Consider the following 11265-nt stretch of genomic DNA (forward strand, 5'->3'; position numbering starts at 1 on the left):
GGTAGCACTGTCGGTGGATGGGTCCTTTAATGCTACGGACGGTTCAACGGGCTTGGGTATGATCTTAAAGATGATAAGGGTGGTGTGATATTCTCATCCTTTCGCAAGTTGTTTCACTGCAATGATGCCCTAGAGGCTGAATTACATGTGATGCGGGAAGGCCTTAAATTGGCGATTCACTAGTAGAAAACAGGGCATACGTCTAGGCCAGATAAGCCCATTAGTCCTGGTTCGCTCACGAACCGGTACCAATGGGCCCATTGGTCCCGGTTCGTGAGGTCAGGGGCCTGCCGGGCCTCGTGGGGCCATTGGTCCCGGTTCGTCTGGCCCCTTTCGTCCCGGTTGGCGGCACGAACCGGGACCAATAGGCCCCGCTCCTGGCCCAACACCACTGGTACCGGTTTGTTGCCTGAACCAGTACCAAAGCATCATCTTTCGGGTCGGGTCAGGCCACAAACCGGTACCAATCCAACCGGGGGAGAGGGCTTTTGTGTGTAAAATATTAAAAGCAAAAAGAATTTTCATAAAATAAATAAAGAAAGCAAAAAAAGAAAATAAATAAGTAGAAACAAAATAAAATAAATAATTAGAACAGAAAAAACTTTAATAAATAAGTAGAAACAAAATAAATGTTAATAATGTAAAATAAATAAACTATAATAAAATAAATAAAAATAGCACCAGTAAGTAGAAACAAAATAAAATAAATAAAGCAAAAAAGAAAGAATTTTCATCTACTACCACTATAAAAGGCCGAGAGGGCGGAGAACCAAATCATCCTATCCATCGAAACCTGCAATCTGATGGTCTACATCCCTCCAATGTACTAAACGTGTTTTATACTTTAATTACCCACCATGCCATTATCTACTACCACAGATCCAATTCGCAATCTCAGCCGTCTAATTGTACCATCAGTGGTCTAAATCATCATTAACAAAAAAAACGAATCTTCGTTAACGCTAAGGCCACTACTCTGCGCCGGCGCGCCGGCCCAAAGTTGGGCCGGTCGGCCCGCAGCCGTCCGATGCGCCTACTAATAACCGTTCGATTAAGGTCTAATCCTGGTCTTCGTTCACCTCTCGCACGCATGGAAACAAAACAAAAAAAAGTCAAACCAACACCGCACGATGCCTCCGGCCTTGAAGAACCGCCTGCACGTTCTCCGGCCGTCGCTGCCCTCGTCGCCTGTCGCCGTCATTGCTGTCGGTCCCCGTCGCTGCCCTCGTCGCCGGTCACGGTCGTCGCTGTTGGTCACCATCGCCGTCTTCGTGCATGCAGCAGCCTCTCCCGCGGTTGCAGCTCCCCATGGCGACGACCGCACTCCGGTGCGGCGGCACAGCTCCGATGCAGCCGTCCATCCTCGTCACCGGTTGCAGCATCAAAATGGCATAGCCGGGTCGCTTACAACCAAAAAAGTGGTGGTAGCAAAAACCAGTGCCGATTCCAGCAAACAAACACACCATGAAAGCAAAAAAAGAAAATGAGGCATCGGTTTCAGCAAAAAACTCGCACAGGGTGGAACCAAAAACATGAAACGTCGGTTCCAGCATAAACATGATATGGTGGAAGCAAAACCAGACACCGGTTGCAGCAAAATCAAGACGCCGGTAGCAAAAAAATGGGTTGTTTCCAGCAAAATCCGAAGACATTAGTAGCAAAAAATGGGGTTGGTTGTAGCAAAAAACAAACTGGTTGCAGCACCACCGTCCGGCCATGGTCACCACCGTCGGGCCATGGTCACCACCGCCGTGGGATGGCCCCCAGTGGTTGTAGCAAATCCCGTCGCCGGTGGTAGCTTTTCCTGGTGCCGGGTGTAGCACGGCCGTGCAGCGGCGGAGCTGCGAGTATGCCATGGCCGTGGCCGGAGGAGGACGAGAAGGAAAGTGGTGCACGACCATGGCGCCCGCCCAAGGAGCTCGCCGGTGTCGTCCCCCGTTCATGCTACAAGGAGTCCGCCCCAAGGAGCTTGCCGGCAACAACCATGGCGCCCGCGCAAAGGAGCTCGCCGGGGACGACCATGGCGCCCGCACAAGGAACTCGCCGGTGACGCACGAGATTAGGAAAAAAAGAGAGAAGGTATGAGCGAGATGCTTGTATTTTTTAGGCTGGAGAAAATGAATGGACGAGAGGAGACCAGAAGAGGATAAGGCATCGCAGGGGATAAAGACGCGTCTGAACGAGCAAGCGATGCGACCGGCCGAAAGTTCGGCCGGTGCGCCGCACACAAGCGTTTACCTAACGCTAATATGCACGATCCACTTCGCCAACTGCCCGCCCACCCGCACCACAGTTTCCCCGCCTCCGCTCGCTGCCCCGCCTCCGCCGCTCGCCCCGCCCGCCGCCTTCCCTTCACGCCGCCCCCGCTCAGCCTCGCCTCCGCCCGCTCGCCTCCCTCCCCGCCCCCTCGCGGCCTCGCCGGATCTCCCCGCCGCCTCGCCGGATCTCCCCGCTTCCCCATACATCGCCCTCACCGCACCGGCGCGCTCCTCACTTCCCCGAGCAGGCGACCCAGGCTGCCTCTGCCATTGGAACCACCACCTCATCCTTATATGAGCCGTCGTCGGAGCCATGACTGTGGGCCGACTTTTGCCGCCGTTGCCGCCGCTGGGATCATCCTACTTGTTCCTCCACGCGCCACCAATACAAGCTGCGGAACCGCTGCCGGCACAGCCCTCAGCCGCATGAAGGAATTGTCGCCACCTCTTACAGGTAAGCAACGAAGCATCTCGCCTCACCAAGTCGCGTCCCGGTGCGCCATCACCAACAACCGAATGAAAACTATTCTCTCTTCATCAAGCTAAGAAATAATTCCTTCATGAACTGATTTTGCTAATGACATGTTGATTTTGCGGTGTACTGAAGTTGATGGCAAGTTGACGACATGTTGATTTCCCGTCGTACTGAACTTGATGGACAAGTTCTTATGTCAACCACAACGAGCGAGAGCAATTTATAGGGCACCAGATTTGCACAGCAAGATCTAACATCGACAGGGTGGATGCATGCACCTTCACCGCTTGCAGGTAACCACTGCTTGCTTGAGTCTCCTTCCTATCTGTGGGTACTGTATTTGTTACTTGCGTGGATCCACAGACCACAGTGTCTTGGTTGCAAGAACTGCACGAGTAAATGGTGATTGGACAATGTCTTAAGATGACTGACTTTTCTACATGGAAGTAAGTGATTATGCAAATCCAAACTATGCATGTATAAAGGTTTGACACTATTATTAATACCGATTTAGGTAGCATCATTTAGTTCATGCAACTGTAAGACCATTTTGGCTATCACTACGAGAAATAACACCTATACAGGCTCCACCAATAAACATCACAATTCATGTGTTGTTTTGGAAATTGACATGACAACAGTATGCTCCTCAACCTTGTAATCCTATGTTATGGGGGAAGAACAATTTTCAGTTATTTTCATGACTGCACATTTGATGTTTTCAGTTCAATGTTAAATCATAACCATTTGTGTTTTTAAGACATATCTAGACTGCAAAAACTTAACCATTTAGTTTTATGTATGAAAAATTACAATACTTTAATGAAATTCTAGATAGACAAGTTTGTTAAGGTGATTTTCTGTACAAAAAACAGTAAGTATGCAGCCCTAACTTGTTATTTGGATGGTTCAGCATGTGCATATAAGCTTTTGGCCTGCAATCAAGTTTGAAATTAAAAGTTCTGGAAAAATATACATGAAGTTCAGAGTTACTTTCTAAAAGTCTGATGCATCTCAAACTCTATTGCCTTCCTGCAGAGGAAATGGAAAGAGAGGTGGAGCTGGTGCAGGCTTTCCAGGCCGTGGAGGCGGCCGCGCAGAGGTTCTTCGTCACGTACCACCAGGTCGTGGCGGCGGTGTGTGCCACGATGGAGGCTTCGGGCAAACAGGCGCTGTTCGTACCAGCGAGCTCCACATTCTGGTTCGACATGTATGTTATTTTTCTCAATGAGAACGGTGTTAAATTAGATTACTCAGAATCCCGGTTTTGGCCATGTATGTGCATTCTAAACGTTTGTTTATATATGAACCAAAAACTGAGGTGAGTTGTGATTTCCGAATCTGGTGAGGGAATTAGAAAAACTTAAGACGAAGTAGGAGAGGGTCTTGAAGTATACCGCCATCAACCTGATCGATATGTTCCTTCTTGCATTTGCTCCATTACATGAACTGAAAATCCAGCAATGTTGTAAAAGAGATAAATAGTGAACTTATGGGTTTTTCATTTGTAGATGCTTTTGACTGCTATAAGTTTCATAAAATATTTTGTCCATCAAACTCTATGTTTCTTATACATGAAAAAAGATATGCAACTATAGGAAGAAAGAGTACAGTGATCGCTGGAGAGTGGAGACAGTGGAAGAGGGTGGGAACCACATGATCATTGCAGCGCTTTGCTACTTACCATTGTCATGTCGAGGGTGCTCCCGGGTGATTGGCAATGCATGCCAGTTACCATTTGTTGGTTAGGTATTTTTACAAATTGTAATAGAAATGGTATGAGTTCTCAAGCAGGAGCTGGAGCTACTTTTTGTTCGTCAATTTAATTTTTACTAACCTGTAACTTAAGTTGCAACTGCTGTGCCAAGTGGCAGCTGGTGAGCGAGATCAAAAATGGATCGATGAGTGTCAGCATCCTTGGTTCTGAAGCAATTCGTGAAGCGTCTCCGGCCAGAACAATCTGGTGCTTACAGAGTATTGTTTACCTAGACGCCATGTTGCTAGATAAGTATAAACACTGGGACTATCAAGAAGCTGGTGAGTTTCTACCATCCTTCATTGTTAGCATGATTAGACATTCAATATATTTATTCATATTCATATATTTTTTAAATCTATGCGAAGCTCATGTTTAGATACTTGATGCTGACATGTGCACCAAAAATCTAAAATGAACACAATTATTAATGGATGATACTTTGATCAATAATTTCTCTGGCTTCGGTCATGCACTGATTTTGCTATATTCTGTTCTTCTAAAAACAATTCATCACAAAATTTCAGCTGAGCCCCACTGCATCTTATCCCGAATCTCCATCGATTATTTTTTCAAAGATTTATTGCATTTATGACTGCCTTGCCGGCCATCATCCCACTCCCCATGGCATGGATGGAGTCTTAGGGCAAAGTTTAGGTGATTATTTGGCAATGCAAAATTAGTACACTCGTCTAACTTGGCTACCATTTGTGCATTACTTTCTTTGACAACATATTTGGACTTTGCATGAATACAGAAGTGATGGTCGGAGTAATAGTTGTGGAGAAATAGAGTTGCATTTTAGGATAATGGGTAAAATTGGAGCTATGATTAGTTGTGGGTTTAAGAATTGAGATCTAGAAAATGCATTGTTCATTTACTTCATTTAAACTGGCATGTCACTTGTCACATCCATGGAAATAATTTGCTGAAGAGACAACAAAGTTTAGTTTCAGGTCGTGTCTTCTTTTGTTTCACGGTTGTTTAAACTTTGTGGTGTCGCTGTTCCTGTCGGCCTTCATTAGGTTCATGTACTATTCTCTTCTTAATAATATATTTATACACGCAGCATGTTCATGGAAAAAATGAAATGAGTTTTTGCTACATTTGAGCATTGCATTTTAAAGTAAAGTTTCAGCCATTATTTTCTAGCAGAAATTCAGTGATCTATATGCAAACAATCTCTCTATTTTTAGTAATCTTGTGGGACGTCAGAGAGCAGATGACATGATCACATCCCCAGTAAATGTGTCAATCATACTAAACCATTGACAGTTTCTAATTTTGGATATTGAAAGAATGATATTTTCTCGAGTAAAATGAGAATACTGATTAATCCATTTTCTATTTCTGAGCTATCTTGATAATTCTTAGCTATTTTGATGTTTTGCTTGATAGCAATTATTACTGTCTAAGAAGACTTAAGTGTGGGACACTGTGGTTTCAAATCAGAGAATTGTGTTTCGAGGTTACTAACATACTATTTCATATGAACTTTTTTTTCTTCATTTACATATAGGCCAAGATGTTCTCAATATGCCGCATCTGGAACGTCTAGGAAAAGATTAACCATCTGAAGACTCAGTTATCTGGTTTTATTTAAAATGAAGTTGTGTGTGTGGGGAGAGCAATAAATTCGTGTATGAACTACCTGTGTTGGTAAGAATTTAGGTGTTCCTAAAATTGATTAGATGATTAACTTGATCTTGTTAGTCAGCTGGTTGTAACTAACATAGTACACTCTTTTGTTTCCATCGAAAGATAAAATATGCCAGGAATGATGTGTTATCGATAATTTTTGGGTTCACTGAACCACGAGCGAGGTGGGAGGAGAGTCGGGCATATTATTCTGGAGTGGCATATTTTTGGGTTCACTGAAGTAGGAGCCTAGTCTGATCGTAGATGCTCTTATCCCTTTAGCGGGAGAGGTTAGGGGAGAGAGAGAGAGCAAACCATAGCTTCTTAACTAAGCAAAAAAGAAAAGAAAATATAAGTAGAAACAAAATAAACTTTAATAAATAAGTAAAAACAAAATAAACTTTTATAAAACCTCTAGTATTATTGAAACTAAATTATATCTCGAATGTTTTTTTGTAACAGACGAGTTTCCGTATGAAACCCTGATATCTCGAATGTTGCATTTTGAACACACAAGAAGTCCGGAGTTGTAATAAGTTATTTAAAATAAAAGAGAGGCGCAATGCTCGCCTGCATGTTGCTTAGCTTCAGGCCTTGAGGAAATCGTGTAGACTGCACGGAGCTATTTGTAGTTTTTGTCCGAAACACTGATAGCTCCGTGCACGTTGCTTAGCTTCAGGCCTTGAGGAGATGACCCGGTGGAATGGGTGTCACCAGCAATGGGGGCACCCTTTTTCAATCGAGCAGAAGCACGGGTTGGCGTTGGTGATTGTTTCTTCATAACTCCTCGTCCACCAGCTGACGCCTCACTGCACATATAAGAAAAGTGGCAACAAAATATGCCAAGTGTCAAACACGAAAATCATTGCCACGCTTACCAAAGCAAATTCAAAGAAGGGTCGGTCTGTTCAACAAGACAGGCAAAACAAAACACTGAAAAATATAAGTCGAACCTCCTCCTAGCAGCTACAGGATCGGTCCTAGACCTCTTGCCAGGAGAGCCCTGCCCAACATCCTCTGGAGCCCTCCCCCTCTTTCATGGCGACACCCCATTTCCTCTCGCAATTGTATGTTCTTTGACTTTCTCCAGCGAGGGGGCATCTGTTGCAGCCTTGCCCTTCTTACCGCCTTCACGAATTTCGACATGTTCATCATCGTCGGTGTCGCGCTGCACGTTCTCCATGTCATCGTCATTGTCCTTGTTGAGAGCAGCATCTCCATCTAGTTCATCTTGTGTGTCAGGGAGCTCCTGGGAACTGTTGTAGTCGTACCGACCACGGCAACCAGTTGGCCGATGTGTCCATTATGCAACAAATGTTGTGAACTGCCTCGCGACCGCGTCTCTGTCAGAGCCATTGAGGGACGTCCAACCTTCAACCAACTTCTCGAGCAAGCCGGTCATTCCGGATGCAAGCTGCCCAATTAGATGCTCGACGGGTGCCCTCGCCTGTGCACAAAACAAGAAGCAGCAGTAAGCAACCATATTAGAGTCACGCGCACAAGATCAAAATAAACCCAAAGTAAACCATAGATATATATCATTGATTGCCTCAGTAGGACAAGACGGAGCTGAGTGCACGTCCATCCACTTTCCAAAGTTTTGAGGCCCACCAAACACGATGTAGTCTATAGCATGCTTGGCCATTAGCTGGAAATAACCAAAAAATAGCTAGGATGTGAGGGAGAGAATAATGAACACAAACTAACAGTTCATGCTTGGCCATGGCTGTGCAGACAGCCATGGCTAACAAGGTAGTCATCTCTTGTTAGCCACAGACAGTTGCCATATGAGCATTTTTTTCATATGTTGTGCAGCAATAAAATTGAAAGAATGCCGTGAAAAGAAAGAAATCAGAACTAACCTGCAGTTTCCCATATTTCGTATCAGTTACCCTGTCTGCAGCAAGCACCGCCTTGACAACATCGTAAGTCCACGTAGAAACAACAAACTTGTGTGTAGGCGGCGGGCCTCCTATCCCAGTGAACTCCACGGTGGACAGATCAAGACAGTCGACATACATAAGCTGATGTACAACAATTTAAATAGGAAAAAAATATCATTTGCTGTCATGGTATGTTGGAAAAACAAGCTAATGTATGTTCCTTCAATCATAAAGTTGAATGGCATGAAAAGGAAAAGAAGAAGTTGACATCTGTCTGTGTTAGTTGCCATCATGGTATGATGGCAGTTGCCATCTTGTTATGATGTTAGCTGCCACAATGTCACCATCATGGTTGCCATGAATAAATAACGATGTTAAAGAGTGTTCACAAAAAGGACCGGTAAAAAAATACCATTAAATATAGTCGACAACCCTTCTGGTACATCTTGTTCGAGAATGCATCGTGCAGGAAGTCCGCAATGAACTTACACCAATTCATCTTCTTCACATCTTTTAGTTTCTCCTGCACGGCACAAATTTCAGGTCATGAAGTTGCCGCATCAGAAAATCAAATGAAAAAACATCAAAAAAAACTGGCAGTGACTAGCTTACACATGACATCGGAGCCAAAAAGATTGAAAGAAAATGAAGGAGAAGAGATAGATCATTCACCAGGATGGGGAAGCATTTGTTGCTTGGGCGAAGAGAAGTGGTCGACGCAAAAACAGCTGAGATGAGATACATGAGTAGCTTCATCTTAAAAACCTCGCCATGGGTTGTCATGGCCTGCAGCGAATCTGCCAGGAAAGTCGTGTTCGGCATGGATTCCAACCCAGGAAACAAACGGGGAAACAACGTTCCCTCGATCTTATTATTGACCTCATACGTGACTTTGATTTCTCCACGGGGCACACCCAAAGTGCAGAACACGGATTCCTCATCCAACGGCAGCCTTCCATGTCCCGAAATCACAAATTCCCTCGAGGCGGGGTCGTAAATCTCACCAAGCCAGTCGCATACAGGGTTCACAAGATTCTTGCACCGAACATCCATCAGAACCTGCATACCCATCTCAGCAACAACTCCCTTCTGATCGTCGATAAATCCCTTGGTCAATGAAGTCAGGCGTTCCTGCGAAGCCCTATTGCGAGTACGTTTCTTCTTCTACAAAAACATACAAATGATCATTTGTTGCCATGTTTTCACTCTCATGAAAAATTTAGTTCCTAACAGACGATTGCTAGCTCGATGTGGTATCCAAAAAACATATGGAGGGGTGGGGGGAGGGGGTGGACAGTTACCTCATCACCGTCTTTTCGATGTCTAGTTGCTCGATTCTGCTGAGGTACATCCATGAAATCATCATTGTCGTTTTGATGATCGCCGCGAGCCATTCTGCTGAGGTAAGAACAAATCAAATTGTCAGGGTGGAAATGAAATGTATGTAGTAAGCAGTTGCCACATAACAAAAATATGCTTGCCACATGGGCTCAATTGAAATGGCAAATAGTGAAGGCAAATATCATATGAACACACATGCACCCTTATGATTGTCGAAGACATAAATGTGGCAATTAAACACATTGGCTTCATCTGAAAAATGTATAAATCGTACTACACTTTAAACAAAAATGTTGAAGTTGCCATGTTAGCACAAAATATTATGAAAGAAAGGCACAACTCTTCCACTGCACAAACATAAAATGTGGCAACTCACACCCTGTCCTCATAAAAAACAAGTTGCCATGTGTTGAAAGACAAAATATGCTAGATTGAAATTGACATGTTAAAAATGCAACACAAATTTAAAAAAAAGCATTGAAAACATCTGCTGAACGACCTGTAATTGCAATGCACACACTGACCTCATACTAAAAAATGGGTTACCATTTAGTACAACCAAATATGTTCAGATATGACAAGTCAGCGTGGAAAAACACAAATTTGGGTCTGTGGTACAGTTAATTTGTCACAAAATATACTGCCTACAACATGGCAACAGTCATACTGTGTTCACAGAAATACTTGCCACATGGAAAACATATATGTGGCAACTCACACAGTTGATGTGGAAGTTAGTTGCCAACCAGTTCACATAGTTGGTGAAACTGCCATGATACCTATTTACTACACTTTACCATGCCATATTATTTTGTCAGTTGCCACAAGTCAGCATGGCAAAACACACACAACTTGTGTCTGTAGTACAGTTAATTTGCCACATTATCCTGCCTACAACATGGCAACAGCCATACTATGTTCACAGAAAATATTTGCCACATGAAAAAGCATATATGTGGCAACTGCCACAGTTGATGTGGAAGTTAGTTGCCATCCAGTGCACATAGTTGCTGAAACTGCCATGACTACATATTTACTACACTTTACCATGCCATATTATTTTGTCAGTTGCCACAAGTCAGTGTGGCAAACACACACAATTTGGGTCTGTAGTGCAGTTAATTTGCCACATTGTCCTGCCTACAACATGGCAACAGACATACTATGTTCACAGAAAAAACTTGCCACATGAAAAAGCATATGTGTGGCAACTGCCATAGCTGATGTGGGAGTTAGTTGCCATCCAGTGCACACAGTTGCTGAAACTGACATGTCTACATATTCACTACACTTTACCATACCTGCAGCGTGGCAACAGCCATAGCATGTGCACAAAATTAGTTGCCACATGGAAAACATATTTGTGGCAGCTATCACAATCGATCAGGAAATTATTTGCCATACGGTGCAGATAGTTACTGAAACTACCCGTTCGCATTCATACTGCGCTTTGAAAACAACTACCTAGATCTAGGGTTCGATGGCAACTACCATAACTTGAAATTCATCAACAAAATTCTCACTACACTGATCGCAAAATAGCATTCCGAGGCGACGAGCAACTATCGGATAGAAAAATGACGGCCTAATTCCAAGGCACAACCAGCATTTGGCTCCGGACAGACCGAACCACACCGGCATGACCGCTCCCGCGGCGGCGACGAAATTGCTCAATGCCACCGAAAACGGCAAGCGCAAGTCTCCGCTGCCGGCGGGAACGCCGGCGCATGGCGAGCCCGCCTGAATCTCGATGAATCTCGAGCGAAGCTTCGACCACGGAGGGGAGGGGAGAAATGCTGGCAGGATTTTGATCGAGGGAGGGAGCATTACCTTCAACCTGCAGGCGCTCCGGCGAAGACGCTCCGGTTCGGCGAGCCCCACCAATGGCCGCGAATGCTGTCGACTCTTCCGCCT

At 44.5% G+C, this 11265-nt stretch overlaps 1 protein-coding gene across 1 annotated transcript; it reads left to right on the forward strand.

Annotated features, from left to right (window-relative positions):
• The first annotated feature begins 2198 nt into the window (after window positions 1-2198).
• On the forward strand, window positions 2199-6303 carry LOC119339159. The gene is made up of 5 exons (XM_037611305.1): window positions 2199-2712; window positions 2921-3026; window positions 3772-3943; window positions 4608-4770; window positions 6009-6303. The coding sequence occupies exons 1-5, from the start codon at window positions 2250-2252 to the stop codon at window positions 6056-6058; spliced, it is 954 nt and encodes a 317-aa protein (XP_037467202.1). The 5' UTR covers window positions 2199-2249; the 3' UTR covers window positions 6059-6303.
• The last annotated feature ends 4962 nt before the right edge of the window (window positions 6304-11265 follow it).

Source organism: Triticum dicoccoides, chromosome 7B, assembly GCF_002162155.2.
Source record: "Triticum dicoccoides isolate Atlit2015 ecotype Zavitan chromosome 7B, WEW_v2.0, whole genome shotgun sequence".
NCBI classification, from domain to species: Eukaryota; Viridiplantae; Streptophyta; class Magnoliopsida; order Poales; family Poaceae; genus Triticum; species Triticum dicoccoides.

Coding starts and splice junctions, on each gene's coding strand:
- LOC119339159 (XM_037611305.1), top strand. CDS start 2,250: ATGCACGATCCACTTCGCCAACTGCCCGCCCACCCGCACCACAGTTTC. Junction 3,944..4,607: donor TCCACATTCTGGTTCGACAT/GTATGTTATTTT, acceptor GCCAAGTGGCAG/CTGGTGAGCGAGATCAAAAA. Junction 4,771..6,008: donor CTGGGACTATCAAGAAGCTG/GTGAGTTTCTAC, acceptor ATTTACATATAG/GCCAAGATGTTCTCAATATG.